This window comes from Lepisma saccharinum, chromosome 16 (genome assembly GCF_977018435.1).
Source record: "Lepisma saccharinum chromosome 16, izLepSacc3.1, whole genome shotgun sequence".
NCBI classification, from domain to species: Eukaryota; Metazoa; Arthropoda; class Insecta; order Zygentoma; family Lepismatidae; genus Lepisma; species Lepisma saccharinum.
The window spans coordinates 23833000-23858362 of NC_139244.1; the positions used below are offsets into that span (position 1 = coordinate 23833000).

Genomic DNA, 25363 nt, shown 5'->3' on the forward strand with positions numbered 1-25363 from the left:
TATCCAATTTACTATTACTTCTTTTGATAACATCTCTTTTTATTATTCTATGTCCACTGTTTATTATATGCTCTGCGAGCCACGTTTTCGGATCCCTTTCTTTGATGTTCTTATCGTGTTCCCCCCATCTAATATGCATGTTCTGGCCGGTTTGTCCAATATATTCCATCCCGCAATTGCATTCAATCCTATACACCCCTTTTTGTTCATCGGGGTTATTTCGAATTTTTACCCCCCTCTTATAATCCGTGAAATGCTTTTCAATATTTCTAGGTGCTCTCGTCTCGCATTTCACACCATACTTTTTCACTGTTTTTTCAATTTTCTCCGTGAGCCCTTTACAGTACGGTATCCCAACATAATTAACTTTACTATCCAACCCTCCCTCCTTACCTTCCTCCTTTTCTAACCTGCTATCAGAATTGGGGTTCTCCTTCGCAGTATTCTTCCTTGCTCTCCTAGCTAACACGTTCATTTCATATTCGGAAAATCCATTCTTCATTCCTACCTCTATTATCCATGATATTTCCTTTTCTTTTTCTACGGCATTATTGCATAACCTCTCAGCCCTTATGAAAAAGTTTAAATAAACATTCGATTTGACCCTACTTGAATGTTCCGATGCCTTATTAATATAAAGATTGCCTGCCAGGGGTTTATGAAACACCCCTGTCCTTATCACCTTTTCAATTTTGGTAATCCTTAGGTCCAGGTAGTTAATTTTACCTTCTACTGAATTCTCCCTAGTGAAGCTTATTCTGTCCTCTTGGTTTCCTAACTCCGCAAAAACAGTGTTAAGATCTTTTTCTTTTCCAACTACAAGGATATCGTCCACATACCTACAGTAATATTTTATGTTTACTCCCACACTTTCCATAACAGCTTTTTCTAAGTAATGCAAGAAAATGTTTGCCGCAAAACCCGATACCGGGTTGCTTTTTAGAATTTTTAGAAAAAGCTGTTATGGAAAGTGTGGGAGTAAACATAAAATATTACTGTAGGTATGTGGACGATATCCTTGTAGTTGGAAAAGAAAAAGATCTTAACACTGTTTTTGCGGAGTTAGGAAAACAAGAGGACAGAATAAGCTTCACTAGGGAGAATTGGGTAGAAGGTAAAATTAACTACCTGGACCTAAGGATTACCAAAATTGAAAAGGGGATAAGGACAGGGGGGTTTCATAAACCCCTGGCAGGCAATCTTTATATTAATAAGGCATCGGAACATTCAAGTAGGGTCAAATCGAATGTTTATTTAAACTTTTTCATAAGGGCTGAGAGGTTATGCAATAATGCCGTAGAAAAAGAAAAGGAAATATCATGGATAATAGAGGTAGGAATGAAGAATGGATTTTCCGAATATGAAATGAACGTGTTAGCTAGGAGAGCAAGGAAGAATACTGCGAAGGAGAACCCCGATTCTGATAGCAGGTTAGAAAAGGAGGAAGGTAAGGAGGGAGGGTTGGATAGTAAAGTTAATTATGTTGGGATACCGTACTGTAAAGGGCTCACGGAGAAAATTGAAAAAAACAGTGAAAAAGTATGGTGTGAAATGCGGGACGAGAGCACCTAGAAATATCGAAAAGCATTTCACGGATTATAAGAGGGGGGTAAAAATTCGAAATAACCCCGATGAACAAAAAGGGGTGTATAGGATTGAATGCAATTGCGGGATGGAATATATTGGACAAACCGGCCGGAACATGCATATTTGATGGGGGGAACACGATAAGAACATCAAAGAAAGGGATCCGAAAACGAGGCTTGCAGAGCATATAATAAACAGTGGGCATAGAATAATTAAAGGGATGTTATCAAAAGAAGTAATAGTAAATTGGATAGGAACGTATACGAAACGGCATTCATATGCGCGGGACACAGAAATAAACTGAACCCGGACGAAGGCAATTTAGATGATGTATGGATTAGCTTTTTTAAAAAGTGGGACAATATGAATAATAAAAGTGCTCCGATAGGCTTCCATGTCACATCGGAGGTAAAGAAAGCAGCCGAAGTGGAACGCGAATTCTCCTTGGATTGGTGACGAGAGGAAAGAAAAAGAGAGGGGAGGGATCTCTCGTGGGAGGGGAAGTACCCCACCACTCCGCTGCGTGGCGCCATCTGCTCGCACGCTTCACCTTGACAGGGAGTTGGGGCTCTCAACGGCCACTCCAGTTTACCGTAGCGGTGGTTTTAACATATTTTATTGTGAGTTTTAAGGGTTTTTAACAAAGGTAGTTTTAATTCTGTATATGTCAAGCACTATGAAGTGTTTTTAACCTAAACCTTTCACCCAGTATCCTTACATGACACTTCTCTGACGTGGCTTGATATTCTGAGCCGAAAACTACAACCTGAGGAAGGAAGCGGTAAAGCTTCCGAAACGTCGTTCACATAAGAATACATACTCACTTGCGTAAGTAGACCAATTTGAATACTCTAACGTATTTTTGTTAATTGTTAGTGAGTAACATGCACGTAACCAATATGCTATACATAAGGGAGTTGCTAACTTTCTCCTCGAAACTAACTTGTAAATGTTCTAATAATTTCAGTGGTCTCTGCCACCATCCCCTTGGGAACTCGTTGCTTCACTGTTGGGCTGGCTTCCGGTTCCTGTACTTTCCCTGCATGCCGCTAGGATCGCTAGTGTAGCCAGTTCATCTGCTGCATGCGCTGGGAACCGGAAGCCAGCCCAGCAGTGAAGCAACGAGTTCCCAAGGGGATGGTGGCAGAGGTCACAGACATTAATAGAATCTTTACAAGTAAGTTTCGCAGAAAAAGCTAGCAACTTGCTTACATCTAATTTTTACACCTGAAGAAAAAAAACTGATGATTTGAAATCAATAGCTGATTCTGGAAGTATTCTGGATGGTGATCACGGAAATGATATCCATTTTTTCCCCATCACGTCAGGATTTTTCACAATCAAAATTCTTATTACATTACATCTATTACCTAACACATCAAAGGAAATTTATGCAAGGAAAATTTTGGTTGTTTACAAACCAATAGGCGATTCTGGAAGTATTTTGAATGCTGATCACGCACATGGACATAAATTTCATCCCATCACGTCAGGATTTTTCTCTATGTCATTAAGTTCAATCAACCCACAACATTATAACATTGAGTTTTGGACATTTTGTGAAGGAAATTTTTATGAGGGATTTCAAAAATGGAACTTACGTAATCAAAGTTTACAATTTTCATGTCAACGTGTCTTGTGAAGATGGAAGGTGGATTAAGTGCTTAATATTCTATGTGCATTTATAGTTCAAAATTGGAGGATTTGTATTCTAGAAAACCAATATTTTAGCATGATCTAAACAGAGCTATCTGTGATGGGCAAAAAATGATTTCATTTTTTGAATCAGCATGCTGAAATTAATCAGACCCAACAATCATCAGCGAGTCATCTGAACTCCTGCAGGCTGGTGTTATCAACCACATCATTTATTCCCCAAACATGAATGGAATTTGTTGTTGGTCAACAAATACCACAAAACACAAAAAATAACCAACTAACTCTCTCTCCAGCCTTCATAAACCCGAAGGTTCATGGCTGCAGCAACACAGGCCTTCCATCTGTCCCTATCCTGAGCAAGATCTATATACTCTTTTCCATCCCTACCAATTTCCTTTAGGTTCATCTCAACATTATCCCTGCATCTTCGTCTTGGTCTACGTACTGGTCTCTTACCATCAGGTTTCCCAACAAGAATCCTGTAAACTCTTCTTTCCTCTCCCATTCGTGCCACATGGCCTGCCCACCTAAGTCTTCTTCATTTAATCATTCTAATAATATCGGAACATGAATACAAAGTATGTAACCTTCTCTTCATCCCTTTTAGGCCCAAATATTTTCCTAAGGATCTTATTTTCTAATACTCTCAACTTATGTTCCTCTTTCAATGTAAGGGACCAAGTTTTGCATCCATATAATATTACAGGCAAAATTACTGTTTTGTATATTTTAATTTTTAGTTTCTTAGATATTAAACGAGATGACAAAAGTTTATGAAGAGAAAAGTAACATGCATTTCCTGAATTAAGCCTACTTTTTATTTCGTCTTTAATATCATTTTCATTTGTTAGTATTACTTGAATTTGGAAACTGGTTCAAACGAGTTGTTATCAATAATTAGATTTTGATTATTACCTAACACTTGGTTTTGGCCTGTAAACATATATTTAGTTTTCTCTTTGCTAACTTCCAAACTTCTCTTTAGCTGCTTTGAAAAATATTTTAGCATTATTCAAAAACACAAAAATACAGTTTTTAATTCTCAAATTTTATTTACATCAAACAGAACAGCTTGCAAGAGAATAAATTGATAAGAAACTATCTTTTTTTGAGATTACAAAACAGTCCACCTTTCGTTAGTTCGCTTTGAAATTGTTTAAAAGGTTACCAATGTATCACAGCCACTTCTAACATTTCACTGTAGCTAAGAACATTGAATGCTGAAGTGAAAAACAAAGATTGGATTGTCTACTCTTGCACCTTCGTATACACTGCACACAGGTGCTCCTGGAGTGGTTGGTCAACTGTTTCCATGCAAAATTTTTGCACTAATTTTCCATCCTCTATACAAAATGTTCTTCGGGTCTGAAAAGGTAAAAAACATCTGTGAATACCTTAAAATATCAAACGGAAAGTCAGGGATATTGCCTACTTGAAGATTTCGAAAACTGAAAATCTCTCATCAACTTACAAAACTAATTAAATTAGCAATCATCTTGTCCCTTTTGATGACATAAGTGATCACCCTAGAGTAGGGATCCCCTACCTTTTTACGTTCACGGCAGCCTTGGGAATGAGATTAAAAAGTTGTTAATTTTTTCTTTTAATTTTTAATCTTAAATCGAAGTGGAATATATTATCAAGAGAAAGTTTAATTTACTGTCAAATCTACTCCAGTACTATTGTTATTCATTTATTGAAAGATAATATGAGGAACAAACATCAGCCTAGAATATATTTTACTACAATGGAAATTGCTCCAAAGAGTTTTGTTTTATTAATGTGAGGCTTGCAATTGATGCTTAGAGCACAACTGTTTGATATCAGGCCCTACAGTTGACAACGAAACATGCATATCATCCTCAAGGTTATGCAGTCTATTTCTTGCTTTGGATTTTATTGTCACCATAGCAGAAAAGGCACAAATATGAAGTTGAAAAGTGCAAAAATACGTCCATTCTTCTCTTCATGATTGGTGAAGTTAACTTTTCGTACCTACGTAACTTTGAAAGTGGAAATGACCAGGAATTAGATAACAGTTTCTTGCAAGAATCAGGCAGTGATGATTCTCTGACATGACCAATATTCAAAGTTCATTGTGAATTATTTCTTAGTTGCAACGACTAGCTTTCTACCAATAAAACATAACTAAAAATAGAACAATGTAAGGTTCGAGTAATAGCATGTACGAGGGTCATTCGGAAAGTAACCGCCGTTGTGCTGTGATGCTAGTAGTAGTGGGCAGAGCACAACCGTTGTTACATCACGCAATATGTGATTCAGTAAGGTTCCAGTTGTGCTAGTGTGAGCATCGTAGTGCTGGTTATAACGTCACAAAATGTGTGCTGCCATCGAAAATCCCGCCAAATGCGAGGTACGCGGAGTAATAAGATTTCTTTGGGCAAAAAATCATGGAACGTGGTACGACAATCACTTCTGAAGTTTACTGTAACACTTTGCAGAAACTGAGAAGAGCCATCCAGAACAAATGCCGTGATGTGCTGACATCTGGGGTTGTGTTCGTGCATGACAACGCTCACCCTCACACTGCTCGGCGAACAAAATACCTTTTGCACCAATTCAAATGAGACATTTTTGATCCTCCCCCGTACATCCCGGACTTGGCTCCTTCTGATTTTTATCTGTTCACTCACATGCAGTGGCTTGAGGCACAGCACTTCGCTGACGATGAGGATCTTCAAAATGCTGTGACAGTTTGGTTGAATTCCCAGGTGGCCGAGTTTTATGCAGAAGGTGGTGAAACGCTATGACAAGTGCTTGAATTTACATGGCGACTATGTTGAAAAATATAGGACAGCTGTACCTTTCAGATATAAAAATTTGTTGTATCTACAGTATGTTTTTTTTTATTTACAACCAAACGAAGGTTACTTTCCGAATGACCCTCTTAAATAGAATAAAGTGTTTAACATACAATTCTTGAACATAAAATCCAGTTACTAAGATTTGCATTTTGATTAGAGTTAGTAACTTGTATACAACCCAAAATAACTCTGGACAAAAATCAGCACTTTTTTGGACTTCAATTTCTGTACATTTTGACAGATTTATGAAGAGAGAGTAGAAATACATATTGTGCTACAACAAAGTAATTAAAATTCATAATTCAAGAAAAATATGAGGGTTTTTTTCCAGGAAAGGAGAAATTAATTTGGTCTGGGTTTATGAGCAAATCTGTAATTGTACCATGCATGTATGTAATGTCTAATTATTTTACAGCATTTGTGGTCTAGTCACTCATTAAGATTTCTATTGTGAACTTAAACTTAAAATTTAAGATCCACTTATCAGACTTCACTACTGGATTTGTATTTTTGTTATTGTTCTGATACTTTTGGTTAATCATGATGATGAGAATGAAAGACTAAATCCACAGCCATGAAAATAGGTGCCTGGGCAGAATTGTGCTGGTGCCACATATGGGAAAAGCAAAGCGGGAGCACTTTTGTGTCATCCCTTACCTTTTAAGCAAATACTGTCGGTTTGTATTACATTACTAAGACCAACCCTACAACGAGATCTTTCATTTCCTTAAACATCCGAACACACAGGGTTGTTCTCTGATGTGGCAACAGCGCAAACTTCTGCACCCACCTAATTTCATGGCCGTGAGTTTAGATGAAAGTGATGAAGGGACATTCACAGAGAACACCCTTGCCTTTGTCAGGACTTGAACCTGGAACCTTTCACATCAAAATCACACCCAGCCACTGAAGCAACACTGATAATGCTGATACATATGTATATCATCAGTAGGGGTAGTGAATTAATAAAATAACATGTACAAACCTTGAAATGCAAAAAAAATATATCAGAACATTAATTTTGACTAGTGAACTTCGCAGCAGAACTACTATTCCATTTTACATAGCATACTGGATAGGAGAAAGTATTGAATGGAAACTGAGTGACAGTCTCGCTACTGAAAGTTTTGAATTCATGTTATCATTTACACCTAATTATTATTTATCTTCACTGTAATTAGCTCATATGGGCATAAAAGCACGAAACAAGAAAAAAGGAATGTTCAAGTCTTCGAGATTCACATTATCTTTTGAGATGCACAAGATGTTGATTAATTCCACCATTGTAGGGCCTCCCCGATGGTGCAATGGTAGCGTCGTCGCCTTGTAATCAAGGGGTTCCAGGTTTGATGCCGGTGGAGGCACATAGTGGTTCGGATCCCACTTTAAACTGTAGGTCGTCCCAATTAGCCTTACTGTGCATAAAGTGGACTTAAAACACCAATGCAATCAATCAATCAATTCCACCATTGTGTTGTTATATTGAAATAGTTGCATAAATAAATCAAAGTATAATTAATTTATGTAATTAGATTATACTACTGAAACAAAAGTTTAGTAAACTGGAATGTTGAAATTGTAACGTACATTTTATCTTGCTAAAGTGTAGGCAATGTTATTATCAGTTTAGGAATGCATTTGCTCACATGTATGTAAGGAAGTAGTAAAGTAAATTTACATGATTAAAAAATCAAAATATCATATTACTACAATCAGAGTGGTTCAAATTTTGGTTCTTACCTTTCTGACTGAAGGGTTTTTCATGAATGACATCCTGATGAAATCATTGCATTCCAATGTCATGGACTTGTCACACACTTCACCTTCCTCCACAGAACATAATCCTAGAAATTAGAGAAAGTGGAGTTAGCTGAAAGAAATAATTCAGAATAATTTGAATTGCTCATACTTTAAACTGTAGGTCCAGTCCTAATTAGCCTATCTCTGCATGGAGTGAACTTAAAACGAACCTGGACTGTAATTGAAGAGAGTGCAGCAAGCAGGCGATGTCAACTAAGAAATATGTAAACCTTTTCTTTCCACGTGTAATTGTAGTAAATGAGAATTTTTGAATCCACAGTAATGTTTTCATTAATATTTTTTGCCATTATATATATGTGTGTGTAACTCAAAAAGTAATTACATTACTGTTTTAGAGTGCTGCAATGAGCATTTTTTGCTCGACCGGCAAATAGTTTGCACGGACGATGCTAGAGCGTTAGCAACTGACAGCTCTTCAATCACCGTGACGTCACGAGCAAATATCCCTCGAACAGGGAAAACGATCAGTATACGCTCGAAACCCAGTAGTTCACGTGTAACCGTAATTTTTCTGTACTATTGGCCCTTCAAACATGGATCGTGAAGTGAAAGAGCAGTGAAATTGAAACTGAAGTGAACATAGTTATCATTTTCATGTTAAAATGTAATTTAGTCCATGTTTACAACACATAGCAATGTATGAAAATGAATAGATAATTATGGGCTGAAACTACCAGGATGGATTTTTACGCATATATTTGTACGATTATTGTCCCATGAAAAAGATATTTGATATTCTATATATTCGAGCATGGGAGATTCGATCGAATATTTTCGAGCAAAAGTGGTCCAATGCAGTACTCTACTGTCCATTCAAAAATATTCACTATGCATGAAGTGTGTCAATCTCTCTCAAAGTTATATGAAATCTGGGGCATGTTACATTTCTCCCCTTCAATTCCACTGGAATATTAAAAGGTCTATTGCCTTCTCTGTCTTAAATAATTTATTTTTCATCATTTGAAAATTCAAGTAAAGAGGCAGTGTTTCGTTGTTCCACCCGTGACACAAAATTGTTCACTTGCAGCTACAAATCTCGGAAAGAATTTTAAAGGGTAGTCATGTTTAATCAACAGTGTTACGTTTCATATTTCATCGCACAGAAACAGTAAGAAAAATATTGCTTAACTATCAGTAGAATAGTTACTTTAATATCAAAAATGTAGTCCGCGTGTCCCATCCATGACAAGGGAATGCTCCAGTCTGTATTTCAGGAAAAAGAAATGCATGCAAGTAAAACAATTCCAAAAAATATAAAAATATGATGAGCCATATCTCACTTAGTGCTTTAGTTGAAGCTTTTAGGAAACAATCATGTTTTATATGCACATCCTTGGACTTCTACACATAAATGAACTAAATTTATTTATTTATTTATTATATTGAACTCAACAGGTTTACACCAATTTACAGAGTTCACATTGTAATAGAATAGTACAATTTCTTATACAATACATAGAATAACAATACTGTAGAGTTTCATAACATATTTCCATCTATTTTTCTAGCCAATGTATAACTGTTTTCTTGAATTGTGAATATGACATTGTGAACAAATCGATGCTTTTATTATCTTTCTCCATAGCATTGTAGACCGCACTCATTCTCCAAATAGGTGACCTTTTCATGATATTTGTTCGCGCTTTGCTCACATAGAAGGCTCCATGCTTGGGTCACGTTTTTATGTTCGGAATGCGTATTTTGAATTGTGAAAGCCACAGAGGAGATCGAAGTTTGCCGTTAAAAATTTTCCAAAGTAGCATAAGGTCTCGGGCTGTCCTTCTGTGGTCAAGTCTGTCCATATGGAATTGCTCTATTAAGTTAGTAGATGATTCAAACCTGGGATATTCGCCTTCCAGTTTGAATTTCATGTATCGCAATAATTTTGACTGTACACATTCTAAATTTGCGGTATGTTTTTGAACTTCTGTGTTCCATATGACAGAGCGAAATTCGAGTTTTGTACACACTAGAGAATAATACAATATTTTTAGAGTTTGTGTACTTCTGAAGCCCCTGCCCATGCGAATAATAAATCCAACAAGTTTGTACGCTTCGCTTATTACTTTGTCCAGATGATAGGTGAACGTTAATTTAGAATCAAAAAGTATTCCTAGATCTCTTGCCTTTTCCGCTTTCTTAAGGTTAACATTATTTATTTTATACTGATAATCTATAGGAGTCTTTTGCTTGGTGTATGTAACAGAGAAGCATTTTTTAACATTTAGGGAAAGTTTGTTATATGAACACCACGCACTCAACCTATTTATGTCACGTTGTAAGGAGGCACAATCATCTGCACTTGTTATTCTTTTGTGGAACTTTAAATCGTCAGCAAACAAGAGTTTGTGAGAATCCATCAGATGTTCGGGTAAATCATTAATTAACAACAAAAATAGAAGAGGCCCTATATTGGATCCTTGAGGGAAGCCCGAGCTCACCAAAAATTCATCGGATGAGGAGCCTTTGTAGGTGACATACTGTCGCCTGTTCATTAGGTACGACGCCATGAGTTTTCTTAGGGAGTGTGACAAATTAAAGCTACCTAGTTTACTCAGTAGTACGTCATGGTCTACTGTGTCGAAAGCTTTTGAGAAATCAGTATATATCACATCTACTTGCCCCCTTCGTCTAATACTGTACTTGTATAATGCAATTTCTCTCCAAGATTTGTTTCAATCGAGCTGTTGGGTAGGAATCCATGTTGAAATTCGGATATGGAATTTTTCACATGGTTAAAAATATGCATGTATAGTATTTGTTCTAGTATTTTTGCAGGAGTGGATAAAATAGAAATAGGACGGTAGTTTTGTATTGTATTGTTTTCACCAGACTTTTGAATTGGACATATAGCGGTCACTTTCCATCTATCAGGAAACTGCATAGATGATAGGAGAGAGTTGAAGATGATAGACAGAGGAACCTTTAAAACATCAGCGCAACCTTTGAAAATGTATGGTGGGATTTTATCAGGTCCAGCGGACTTCTTTGGTTTTAACTTTTTGACAGCATTTTTGATTTCATTTATACTGATTTCTTGAATATTCAGTATGTCTAGCACTCTACTTTGTGAATGCTCTGTCATAATTTCAATATTATACGTGGACCCGTTGCCTGTGTTTCGCAAATTCTTCTGCAACCGCGTTTACATTTGGTAGGGGCTCACCATCCTCAGAAACAGGGTGTTTTGGTTTGTCGTGTTTTTACAGGAGTATCTGTCAAAAAGTTTGTCTTACATTTGAGTTCTAGACATTTTAATGATTTAACCACTGCACATGTGTGATTTTTCTTATGAAAGAGTAACAAGGCCAATTGTACACATATTTGAGCAAGTGGTTTAACTTATTGATATACGTACCAAAGTTTTGGGCAAGAATAAATGAAATGTGGTTAGTGCCAGGATTGATTCTAAGAAATCCTCCTTCCAAATGCATTGGCTTTTTGGTCTCTGGGTTCCATGAATAAGCATTGTAATTGAGCATTGGTTGTCCCACAGATTGAAACAGCAGCTCCTCCGAGTACTTGAAGTCTTTGATCGTAGGGAAATGCCCACTGCCTTGATTCTCGCATCTCCACTTCCCCAACAACCAAGACAATGGCTGCACAGCTTCATGAAGCGGAAGGTTTATTAACTCTGAAAAAAATAGGAGAACGGTTTGGCAATTAAGAGCAATGTCCAGGAACTATATGGAATGTCAACTAGGAAGGTAGTTGAACCTTCTGCCATACAATTGGCAAATGAGTGCACTGTTGCTAAACTTAAAGTCACAAAAAGTGGCAAATTCTGTATTCTCCTACATTCTGCATTCTGACCAAGTCTACCCAGCTAATGTATCACAACACAAAAGGCAAGCTGACCTCCCTTGCAAGAAAATAGAATGAAGAATTGACAACCACACTTGACTGTTATTCATTGTATTTCCATATGCTGGACGAGAACCTCTGCCCTACTGGCCTCCCGATGGCGTAGTGTTATCATTGTCACCTTGTAATGAAAGGTCCTGGGTTTGATACCCTGTGGAGGCACATTGCACAGTAGTTCGGATCCCACTTTAAACTGTAGGTCCAATGCCGATTAGCCTATTTCTGCATAAAGTGGACTTAACACTACAATTCAAACAAACTGCCCTACTATAGGTCTTTTCTACTCTATATGCTGGCAAGAAAAGTGGGGAGTGGGGAATACGTAGCTGACCAACCAGACAACAGCGATTGCGCTAAGAGTTACGATGTCGAGGGAAGGAACTACTACGTGAACCTCTTTCTACAGGCTGTTGAGTTTCTTATCATGCTGGATTGGTCGCTTCTCTGCTCCCCACTTCCCTTGCCAGCATATAGAGCACCCGCAGTAAAACTGGAAAAGCGTTATAGTTGCTTGTCCCTCAAAGAACTGACTGAACATAGCCACGCACTGCATATGTAAGTTGACCATGTTATATTTCTTTGTACAGAATGGGATATTTTTTCTTTGTGTTGGTTTTTATCTCTCTTTTGGGCTAATCCAAATAACAAGAATGAATGATGATTACATAAAAATTCTATACTAACAAAACAGTCCAGTAAGGGCCAGGGTGTATCAAGGGGCATTGTGTGACACATGGTCAGTTCATCGACACCCATTGCCACTGTTTTCTGAAGACTGGAGCCCTATACTTGTTTTCAATTAGCTACCCAATTGTCCACCGAAATTCTGGGAGCCCCCACCAAGAATCGAACCTGGAATGCTTGCACCAAAAGTAAGGGTGCTAACCATTTGGCTGTGTGGGAGTCCAGTAATGGCATACTGACACGCACAAAGATACCAACTGTCAGTCTGGGGTTCAAACTTGAGTCGATTACTTGTTGGCCACCAAAGTGATCTGAAGAAATTTAGAGAATCTCTCCTGTAGGCTATTTTAAATCTTTCTTCAAGCATTGAAGACTTTTTTTTTTATTAACCCACCCATCTCCTTAATTTACATACACCCATACTTGCCTTTATTTTTTCTCTCTCTCACTCTTTCATTCACTTGCTCACTGTGCGCCCAAAGCATAGTTAAAACACAACATTAAAAAATAATATTCTTTCCAATGATGCTCATTAGTACTCAGACAAGATTCCCACAAACCTGTAAATCTCAGGGAAAATCATCTACTATCGGATTAAAAATTATAGATACTCGAGTTTGGACTCCAATTAAAAATCAACCAGTAGACCTACATTAAAAAGAGTTACATCAAAATTTAGCTTATGCAATTCTGCATTAATCTGTGCTAATCAATTTTTTTTAGTATGCCTTCTATTTTTTATCACCCTGAGAACAAAAACAGGGCCGTTTTTTTCTTAATTTTTGCAAACGATCGCCATCTTTGAAATTCTGTAAATCAAAAACAGGTTGTCCGATCGTTATGAAATTTTAGTAGGCTGATTGATTGATTTGGTGTTTTAAGTCCACTTTATGCACAGTAAGGCTACTCGGAACTGGACCTACAGTTTAAAGTGTCATCCGAACCACTATGTGCCTCCAGTGGATATCGAACCTGGGACCCCTTGATTACAAGGTGACGACTACCACTGCACCATCAGGGAGGACAAAATTTTAGTAGGGTGCAGGCAGAAACACAATTACTAATTTTCAGTTTTTCAAAATTTCTCAAAAAACAGTTTTTAGCCATTTTTCGAAACACCGTTTTCTTAGTATTGGATAGTCCTACAAATACAATATTGGTCTTGTTTTGAATCTTTTTGCATATGTTTTTAAAATGCATTATCATTGTGAATTCACATTAGGAAACCAATTTTATACAGATTTTTATTCAGCAGAGTATGCTGTTTGTGGAACATGGCACATAGCACACAGCGATGTCCATCGAATCGCGGAACCCGCAGGCGGGTGCTCAGAGTCAATGCTTGCGGTGTTGCCACTGATCTGATATAAAATTGCAAATATTCTTTGAATGTTCGATGAATGGTTGATTCATCCCCATAATTAATGCATGCAATTGGGTGATTACAGTAGGTTTTGCCTTTGAAAAGGAACTGCTTATTTATTCATTTACTTTACAAAACCATGACATGAATTATATGTATCTATTCATAAAAGTAATAATAAAATGGCAGAATGTTTCACTAAATTACAGACTGTTTATAAATATATCAGATTGGCAATGTTAGTGATAAAATAGATATACCAGGTGGTTATAATTAAAGTGACGGTGTTCAGAGTGGTACAGCACGGGCTGTAATGAGAGTAGCCGTCTTAAACTTCGTTGATATGCTAATGAAGCAATGCGCTCGAGAATTATGCAAAAAAAAAAAATAGTTCCAATTCTCGCCACCAGGGTAAAAAATGGCGCTGTAAGCAGTCAAATCTTGGTATAGTTACAGGAAAAACACTATAAATCGCAGAAAACAATACTCTTTGTAATAAAATATCGCTACAATTTCACTATTCGAATTACATGAACATTACTAAAGGGAAAAGCAACAAGCGTCACCAATGACAACCAGGGAGCTCACACAATGGTTAGGCAATGTCACCGACTTTGACGTCAGAGTTACGGAAAATTCCACGTTTCGACTGCTTACAGCGCCATTTTTTACCCTGGTGGCGAGAATTGGAACTATTTTTTTTTTTTTTTTTCATAATTCGCGAGCGCATTGCTTCATTAGCATATCTACGAAGTTTCAGACTGCTACTCTCATTACAGCCCGTGCTGTACCACTCTGAACACCGTCACTTTAATTATAACCACCTTGTACCATAGACCATTGTAAAATATATTTAATATAGTAATGTACTAGTATTTAGTACTCTGGAAAACTGCAAAATCTTAGGGAAAATGCAGATAGAGTTCACGTGGGAATCCTGTCAGATGATTTGTATATCTATTTCAAAAATATAAATAAAGTAATTCTTAAAATAGAAATTCAATATACATTAAACTCACGTTTAAAAGTAACCATTGAACGTGTTGGATAAATCACGTGACATGTATCTTCCAACACAAGACTTCAGTTTTGTAAACCCTGATATTCACGTCTTTGATTTACATAAATTTCTATTCACAGTATCTTCTACATCCTTTCACCCACTTTTCAGTGCACATCTCAAGCATATGGTCTTGAATGACATGCTGGAAATTGTTAGCAAACTATATCAAATTTGGTTATTGTGGCAATTAAATTTGTATTATGTGAAAGTGAAACTTATTCAAGAAAGTTAAATGGGATTTAAGAGTTACATAAACTTTATAATTTATTTAGTACATAGAAAAGCAGGTATTTATAGTTTACAGCTTCTACTTCTCTAGTTGAATTGTGATGAGGAAAATGGTGAATCAATAGCCCCGTTAGGCGAGCCAGACAACTGCAAGATGTATCTGAGAGGAAACACGTGACTACCATCTTCCGGCTTTAGATCATCTTAGCTGAATCACCAGACGACAAAAAAAGTCACACGTGGTCTGTGGATGAGACTAGTCAATGCAACAACTAATATACAAGCTGCAAAGGGAAAAATTACAGAGAATATATTTTTAGGAAAGAATGAAAAAAGTAGGTACTATTCTCAGAAAGGGGGTAAATATGGTATATTATCTTTGGTCATACGATTAATTCTATTTAAGTAATTAAAATCAATTTTGAGTTCATTTTCATATTCACCTTCATAATATTTCGAGTTCAATCCAAATAATTGTTCTGAATAGAAAAAAAATGTTACCACATTAGGTCTTATTATGGATATATACTTAGCATTCACTAAAGTAGATTGTATTGTTCAAATCTTGTCTCGAAGTCACGCTCTTCGTTCTTTGAAGCAGACGAGATATTCAATGAACGTGGTCAAAACAATGAACTTCTCTCACTTCAAACCAATATTTCAACATTTTCAAAGTATCATTTATTTATCTTAAGAACAAAGAATGTTTTGAGACATCGCTAAGTATAACTATAGCCATCTCCGCAATAACATTATCCCAAATCACATATATCTCCACGGATGCCGCCATCTTGCAAGATCTTGTGCAGACGAAACAAGTCAACTTTTCCTTGACTTCCTCCGGCTGCAAGATGGCTCTAAGCTGTCTGAATGGCCAGACACTTCCACTGGTAAGACGTAACGTCAATTTCCGCCTGCCGAACGCTAAACGTGCATGATCTTCAAGCCGACTTGAAGTTGTCTGGCCCACCGAACGAGGCTAATGAAAAGTGGCATGCAGGATTTTTGAAAGAGGAGGGGGTTACGTATAATTTTTTTAACAGTCAGTCCTCATTTTGCCATCTTTTCGTGAGTTTGACTTCTTTTTTTAGGAATACTGGGCCAAAGGGGAAGACTTATGACTCCCACCAACCTCCCTTGGGCATGTAACTGAAGTAATGAAACAACCATGCCTTACCCAGCATTCGAACCTAGAAGTCCTGGCTTTTTAGTATGCTACCTAACCAATCCATCATGAAGGGACAAAATTGTACATATCTGTTTATCAGTATTATATATGTAATATTACTCACAATTCATTGGTGAAGGAATTTTTAAAATCTAGAAGCACACAGTTTTCAAGAGTTTCTTGAAAATATAAAATTAGCACACTTTGGTCTACTAAACTAGGAATGTTTTTGTTGGTGCTGACATCACCCAACAAAACTGCTACCTTCAATATTTTGCTTCTCAAATGCTTGTTGTGGCCTCCCCGATGGCACAATGGTAGCATTGTCACCTTGAAATCACAGGGTTCCAGGTTCAATACCCGGTGGAGGCACATAGTGGTTCGGATCCAACTTCAAACTGTAGGACCAGTTCCTATTAGCCTTACTGTGCATAAAGTGGACTTAAAACACCAATTGAATCACTCAAATTGTTGCTGTGACCAGTGGCGAAGCGTGGCATTATTACGTAGTCATCGCAAGATTTGCCAAATGTCAGTGTTCATCTTTCAACGGGGGGGAGGGGGGGGGATATTTTTCCAGGGTAAATGCCAAAGTCATGCCGCATGCTATGGGATGGGATTCATATTCTAGTATCTGAGTGATAACAATATCTCGCGGTGCTGTAAGCGCACGTCCATACTATCTCAGGTAACCTGAAAAATGGAAAAAATATTAAACTTCTCTCTTTGAAATTCGGATTGTCTCCGAAATCCGGGTAGTAAAATTTTCTAATCGAGATTTTAAATTTTCTGGAATCCTATTTTTGGCCATCCATAGTGTGAAGGTAAGATGTGCTAGGAAAAAGCTTTTGTCTGAGTAAGTACGCATATGTCCATCACCTTAAGAACAAAAATCTTGAGCAGTTTTGCCATTTGTAAGCATAGTAAACCACAAAACAACAGAAGTACTTCGTGTTTTGTAAAACTACATTTTTCCGAGATCTATATTTGAACTGCAGGATCCAAAAAATTAAACAAAAGAAATACTATGAATGGATCCAAAACTAGTATTTTCCAGTTCTTTCCAGCACTATCCGTAGGTAAATTTATACTTTTGCTTAGTTATAATTTTTCTACGCACCATTACTTTCATGTATTCTGTGTAAGTTGTGTTGCGATTCTCTTCAATATGTGTTTTTTTTCCTCTCATAAAAACAAGAGCGTTGCATGCATTACTCTGAGAAATTTTATCTTAATGACGTCACAGAAACCGTAAACATATGGGCTGAAAAAGATAGGTTTTGTGACCAGATCTGCAAGAGTGGGGGGAAACTGACGGTCAAAGGACCTTGGATTTGTCCATTTTCTGCGATGACCTGGGGGGTCATTCCATGCCAAACCTTCCAATGGTGGTTGCATGACCATTTTAGAAAAAAATCATTTTTAGTACATAGGTTTGTATATGTTTCTAGATATCAAAACCAATGTTCAAAAAAAAATATTGTTTTTAGTTCTCCTGTGGCAGCCATTTTTCCAACATGGCACATGGCTTTTTTTGCTCATGTAGCAGTAAAGATAGAGACCTGAAACAAATTCATTTTGTAGCTAATGAAGTTTACATCCTATGATATTCAGGTATGTTTTGCTTGAAATTGCATCGTAAGTACGAAAATTATGGTGGAAAATGGGGTAACAATAGTTAAAAAAATTGCATTTTTAAGCCCGATTTTTTTAATGAAGGGGTTTAGTCTAAGGCTTGATTTTTTTCATGTGTAGACTTACCTGCAGGGTGTCTGTAAATAAAATATCAGTTGTTAGAAATGCACCCAGCATGGGCTCAAACATGGCCGTTCATTGAATTTTGACAGTTTTTGGGGTTAAATATCTCAGATGGACCCCCTAGGAAGCCCTTCATGAACCTAACTCACAGTAAAAATCTCAACTTTTAGATTCAACTCGTTTTGGTCACACCTGACGCCATTGCACTCAACAGAAAACGTAGCAGGATGGTTGGGCACGGGGGGGGGGGGGGGGGGGGGGGGGTAGGACTGGGGTCTCCTTTCGATGCGCAAAACTTAGTGCTTCTCTTGCATATTTCTAGCATAAATGTTAAAACTTTTGAATGTGTTAGAAATTAACAAGTAGCAATAATAATAGCAAGCTTACACATGCTTGGAAACAAATTATTTGTTATTTCTCCTTCCTTCGAACTTGTATATGGTGAACAAATCAGCTCATGACAAAATGATTTTAATGCTGGTTAATTATCACCTATTGTTTATTGGGGGGGGGGAGGTCTCCAGAAGTTTGAGTGGGTGTCGGGGATGTCCTTTATACTGGACCCAAATTCCCCACACCATGAAAAAAAACGCTCCTTTACTTTAACTGCATGTCTGTTCATATTATTGCAGGTGTCTTCATTTTGAACGGTTTTCTGAATATTTCAAGTAGGAGCAAAACTTGGGGACTAACTCGGAGGGGTTTCGAGGCAGAACATAAACCTCATGTTTCAGAAGGTTAACATATGAATTTCAATAAAATGAAAATGGGGGGGGGAACCTTGACTGTCAAGTTGTGTCTGATTGCAAGTATGATTACTTGGACTGTAAAACTGGAATAGAAGTTTATACCCAAACTAACATATAGCTTAACTAACTAACTAACTCCCTAGCCTTCTTAAACCCGAAGGTTCATGGCTGCAGCAACATAGGCCTTCCATCTTTCCCTATCTTCAGCAAGATCTATATACTCTTTTCCATCCCTACCGATTTCTCTTAGGTCCATCTCAATGTTGTCCCTCCATCTTCGTCTTGGCCTTCCTACAGGTCTCTTACCATCAGGTTTCCCAACAAGAATCCTGTAAACTCCTCTTTCCTCTCCCATTCGTGCCACATGGCCTGCCCACCTAAGTCTTCTTGATTTAATTATTCTAATAATATCTGGACATGAATACAAATTATGTAGTTCTAAATTATGTAACCTTCTCCACTCACCTGTCTCCTCATCCCTTTTAGGTCCAAAGATTTTCCTAAGGATCTTATTTTCAAATACCCTCAATTTCTGTTCCTCTTTCAATGTAAGGGACCAAGTTTCACATCCATATAATACTACAGGCAAAATTACTGTTTTATATATTTTAACTTTTAGTTTCTTAGATATTAAAAGAGAAGACAAAAGTTTATGAAGAGATTAGTAACATGCATTTCCTGAATTAAGCCTACTTTTTATTTCCTCTTTAATATAATTTTCATTTGTTAATATTACTCCTAAGTATTTGAATTTGGAGACTGGTTCAAACGAGTTGTTATCAATAATTAGATTTTGATTATTACATAACACTTGGTTTCGGCCTGTAAGCATATATTTAGTTTTGTCTTTGTTAACTTCCAAACCTATCTCTTTAGCAATTTTGAAAAATATTTTAGCATTATTCTTAATTGTATTCACATCATCCCCCAGTAAGTCTACATCATCTGCATATGCTAACAACTGAGTCACACCATTTAATTTTAGTCCTTCTTTAGTTTCTTTTACCTTCCTAACAGCATATTCCAGGGCAAAATTAAAGAGCAATGGAGATAATGCATCTCCTTGTTTTAACCCATCATGAATTGTAAATTTGTCAGACATATTAATACCCACACGAATTTTACTTTGTTTCACTGGTGCATACTTTTATCATACTAACAAGCTTCTTAGGTATTCCAAACTCTACTAATATATTATATAATTTATCTCTTTTGACCGAATCATATGCTTTTTTGAAATCAATGAATAGCTGATGGACATTTTGATTATATTCCCATTTTTTTTCAAGTGTCTGTCTGATGTGAAAAATTTGACCTGTAGTTGATCTGTTACGTTTAAATCCACATTGATAATCACCTATAATTTCATTAGCATATGGGGTTAGTCTTGTTAAAATAATGTTAGACAATATTTTATATGTTGTTGAGAGTAGAGAAATTCCACGGTAATTATTGCAGTTGATTTTATCACCTTTTTTAAACACAGGAACAATTATGGATTCTTTCCACTGTTGAGGGATTTCTTCTTTATTCCATATTAAACAAATTAATTTATGAATTTGACATATTAATGAATTTCCACCATATTTAATTAACTCAGCTGGTATTAAATCAATGCCAGGTGCTTTGTTATTCTTTAGCCTTTTAATAGCATCTTTAACTTCAGTCAAGTTAGGTTCTGGAACTAAAGGTTCTAACATATAGCTTAGTTATTTTTAATGTGGCAGTGATCATGAAGTCTACAACTCAGATTCCTGTAGAGAATAGCTTTCGTGCTATTTCCACCAGGTCTCGTGATTTGTCACAGCATGAGGATTTTGTTTATAAAACATACATGTTCTTTTGTATTCTTTCTTTTTGCACTGTGTGTTAGGTTAGGCAGTTACAATCCATGTCTTGCTCTAAAAAAAGTAATAAGTTTAGATTGTGTAGATGCGGTAGTTAGTTTAACTGCTCTCCATATTATAATAATACTTAAGGCTCATCTTTAACTTTCTAAGTTATGCTTAATGTTAAGTGTAAATGATTAAACTTGCAAACATTGACAATGTGTGAAATATAATGCCATAAAGCACTTAATAAAAAAAATTGCTGGTGAAAATACATCGATCTCCTTGTCTTGTTACCTGGTAACACTAAGAAATATAACTCTGCCAATATCACACTTACCTCAGATTACTATTTGATTGCATCAATCAAGAAACATTTTGAACAGAAGTCCTATTTCTTACTTTTATTTTTTTGCCACATGCTAACACGAAAACTAAATTTAGGTCAGGGTTGATTTTTAAAACCAGTGAACTAATTACCTGGGTTAGCCATTTTTGCAGCCAGCACAATGTCGTTCCACGCTGATTAAACGTACTGGTATGGGATCAACTCTTATTCCTGTTAGATAAGCAAAAATTTTAGATTATTATGGGCTGCAACCTATGACTGTATACTAAATATCTGTATAAGGTGCATTCCAGCGTTATGTGTGTCATATATCACACATAAAATACAAACGTATAACTGAACTCATTTCATGTCTGCTAACAAATGAAAAATATACAGTATCATGACTTCATTTGTCTGTGAAGCATTTAGACTACAGATGCTTACAATTTTTGTCAGTGAAATATGCAAATTATATTCATTCACAAACATTTAAACTTGAATGCAATTAAGAAACAATAATAATTTTCAGATTAATTCATTTTGTTATTTCAGGGTGTCTACCAAAATGACAAAAATCCAAAATTCTTGACTTTTCATAACCTTTTCTTAACTTTTATTTATTCGGTATTCGACCCCTATTTAGGAAAAGTTGGAAATTAGCTATGAAGAAAATAAATATTTATTTAATGAAAAATCCCTACCAAAAGGACAGTTAAGATGAAAACTGGAGCTGTATTTAACAAGAGAATTACACTAGTATAATTGTATGTGGGGTTCGTGTTGTCATCCCTATATATTTGTGATTGTACCTTCATCCATCCTATCTTACTACCATTTATCCTCATCTACGCAATTAGCCAAAGGCACAGAAAAGTGAACTGGAACAAACTAAATAAATCATTGTGATAGCAAAAATTCTTGGTAAATATGCGATATCGCCGAACGGATTTCTTACTGAAATCAGTTTCTGTAGCATTGTCGAAGTTCTTCGAGGTATTTTCTTTCGCTGGAACTGAAAACTTCACCATAGAATGCTGCAGAACAAGAAACAATAACTTTTTATGTAAGGAACTTGCATTTTCTGTAAAGCGAAAACATTATGCCGTTGTTTCCATTATGTACCTGCAGATGGTGCGAGCATCGAAAGTCACTCGGTCTCGCCAGTGTTTCCAAACATGCCTTTTTTTTTTATGAGAATTTGTTTTAACTATGCTTACCTAACCTAACCTTGCCGGAAATGGTCCGTGGGGCTATGGTGAATTGTTTTTGGGGCTATCATGAATGGTTTTTGGGGCTATCCATGAATGGTTTGTGGGGCTATCGTGAATGTTTTTTTGGTTTTTCGGTGAAGAAGGTTGAAACTGCATACGCAACACAAATCGACAAAACACAAGCACAACGCGCGATGATCCATGATGAGTGCACGCCATATTGTGTTACCCAAGCGGAACAAGGAAGACAAATAATGACTCGTAATATGAAAAGTTGACACTATTTTATGGAAAAAGGCATAACTTCACTTTAAAGAATCTTCCGCAATGCAGAATAGGTAAGTATCAATGCTAAAATTAACGAAAAAAACGAGTGAGAGGTGTTCGGGCCTTATCGCATAATTAGATGAGTGTAAAATAAGATACATTACACTTCTTAGGAGCATCTGGCAACATATGATAAGACAGTCACTCATTTGAATCAATTTTTTGCAAATGTTTCTTATATTTCTGTACACTTCTGCACTTTCGTTAACTTGATATACCAGGCTTTATTAAAAATTATCAATGAATGATTGAAAATTAATAAAGTCAATATTTCAAGGATTTTTTTAATTCATTCTCATTTAAATAACTCTTGCAAAATGCACCGGTAAATATGAGATATCGCCTGAACGGATTTCTTCAAAATTACAGGAGAAACTACTTACTGAAATCAGTTTCTGTAGCATTGTCGAAGTTCTTCGAGGTATTTTCTTTCGCAGAAACTGAAAACTTCACCATAGAATGCTGCAGAACAAGAAATAATCACTTTTTATGCAAGGAACTTGCATTTTCTGACATTATGCCGTTGTTTCCATTATGTACCTGCAGATGGCGTGAGCATCGAAAGTCACGCGGTCTCGCCAGTGTTTCCAAACGTGTCTTTTTCTTACGAGATTTTTTTTAAACTATGCTTACCTAACCCAACCCTGCCGGAAATGGTCCGTGCGGCTATCCATGAATGTTTTTTGGGGCTATCCGACAATGGTTTGTGGGGCTATCATGAATGTTATTTGTTTTTTTGGGCTGTCCGTCAATGGTTTGTGATGTCATAATGAACACGAAAGAAGGTATTTTTCGGTAAAGAAGGTTGAAACACTGCCAAATCGACAAAACACAAGCACGACGCGTGATGATCCGTGACGAGTGCACGCCATATTGTCTGTTACCCAAGCGGAACAAGGAATACAAATGATGACTCGTAATATGAAAAGTTGACACTATTTTATGAAAAAAGGCATACCTTCACCTTAAAGAATCTTCCGCAATACAGAATAGGTAAGTATCAATACTAAAATTAACGAAATAAACGAGCGAGAGGTGTTCGGGCGATATCGCATATTTACCAATGCACCTGTGAAAGCGTTCCAAAAAAAAAAAACTGATGAAATACTGGCCCCTCATTAGAATTCATATTAATAATTTATCGTATATATATATACATACATACATACTAGCCTATATCTATTTCAACACTGCAGCCAAACGAAAGTATGTCTATTTTTCACTGTGAAAGAATAGCTCGATCATCCTTGAGTACAACATTTGTTTACAAAGAAACGGCTAATGACACCAACTGGAAATTTTGCTGGTTGATACGAATGAAGAAAAAACATACATATAAAACAAAAAAATCACATATATTAAGAGCAATTTAGCTAACTAAAGTTGTTTCTTTTTCTATTTTCAACATTCTCGCCAAACTAGTTACGTACGTTTAAATTTCCTGTAACTCAAGGCCACAAAGTTCCGATCCAAGACACGAAAGGATATAATTTTAATTTAGTGTGTGAGAATACGGTAGAGTAGGTTTTGACCTTGTGAAACTATTCCACAGATTTTTACAGAGCTATCCTTTTTCGAATTTTCAGGATGTGAAATTCGTTCAACTTCACTTAACATACAAGTCTTACCGGCAATACAGCGACATGTTCGTTGCTATGGGAACAGTCATAGTGTATTTCATTGATTCTTTCGTGAATTCAAAAGTCCGAAGTGAGAAGGGGGGGGGGTCAACGACCTTACTTACTTATTTACTTTAACTAACTAACTCTCTAGCCTTCTTAAACCCGAAGGTTCATGGCTGCAGCAACACAGGCCTTCCATCTGTCCCTATCTTGAGCAAGATCTATATACTCTTTTCCATCTCTACCGATTTCCTTTACGTACATCTCAACGTTGTCCCTCCTAACTTCCTGGACAGCTACTACATCTAAATTATACTTAACTATCTCATTAACTGTACACTGAAATGCCCCAGGCCGGTAAAGGCTGAGAACATTCCAGGTGCCTAATTTAATATCCTTATTCCCAGTGGCGGTCCCTCCATGGAACAGAGGGAACAGGCTGTTCCCTCCTACTTATCGCCCATTGAAGCTGTTTAAATTATCTATATTAACATAATAAGAACACTTCTTTCTCCCGAAATCAACATTTCCAAAGTAACGCCGAAGATAAACATTCACAGTGACTGGGCATTTGTTTACTTCACCTACCCTCGTCGTTCATCCCTCTACGGCCTGATGCCGAGTATTTCCGACCACGCGCGAAGGTAAACGATCCTCACCACGGAAGCTAAACCTGTGGCTAAATTCTCTAGCTGTTCCCTGCGAGAGACAGCGAATTCCTTTTGCTTCAAATTCTTGCTATGTGCTAAAGTTTAATTGCGTCGTAGTGATAGTTTTGAGTGTATCAAGTCCATATTTTCCTAATTTCATTGCAAAATTGCGTCTGTCATTCATAATGAACTGGAAAAATGTTCTATAGTCTAAGCGTCTGCTAAATGCTTTGGCTAAACGCTGCGAAATAGCTTCCGAGGGAACAGCTCGCATCCATCTGTTCCACCAGCCCCAAGCCAAGACCCAAGACGCACGCAGCGGCAGGACAAGAAAGCGAATGTTGCGAGCATAGGGTTGCAAATGTTGTATGATCGACCGGCTGAAGACGAAGACGAAAGCTTTTAGTTCATTGAACTTTACAGAAAAAAACAGCAAACCAACACCTATCCTAACCGAATTAAAAACTAAAACGAAATCGTACACAAATCATTTTCAAACAAGTTACAACAACTCTGTAAATGATTAACTGGATACTCTTTCAGTGGCAAATTATTGTTGTCCTTGTTTGTTCCTGAGAAGGGAGTTTGGAACAGTTTGGGTTTTGTCACAATTTCTACAAATCT

General features: G+C 36.8%; 1 protein-coding gene across 4 annotated transcripts; it reads right to left on the minus strand.

Annotated features, from left to right (window-relative positions):
* Nucleotides 1–4281: 4281 nt before the first annotated feature.
* LOC145999982 (peroxynitrite isomerase THAP4-like) lies at nucleotides 4282–24140 on the minus strand. Of its 4 annotated transcripts, XM_083137277.1 has the most exons (6): nucleotides 23898–24088; nucleotides 21079–21157; nucleotides 14823–15008; nucleotides 11251–11526; nucleotides 7812–7915; nucleotides 4282–4611 (listed from the first exon to the last, which is right to left on the minus strand). In XM_083137277.1, the coding sequence occupies exons 3-6, from the start codon at nucleotides 14836–14838 to the stop codon at nucleotides 4495–4497; spliced, it is 513 nt and encodes a 170-aa protein (XP_082993403.1). In that variant the 5' UTR covers nucleotides 14839–15008; nucleotides 21079–21157; nucleotides 23898–24088; the 3' UTR covers nucleotides 4282–4494. The 4 variants fall into 4 exon arrangements, with proteins under 4 accessions (XP_082993403.1, XP_082993406.1, XP_082993405.1 ...); XM_083137280.1 differs by lacking the exons at nucleotides 14823–15008; nucleotides 23898–24088 and adding an exon at nucleotides 24096–24140; XM_083137279.1 differs by lacking the exon at nucleotides 14823–15008.
* Nucleotides 24141–25363: the final 1223 nt, after the last annotated feature.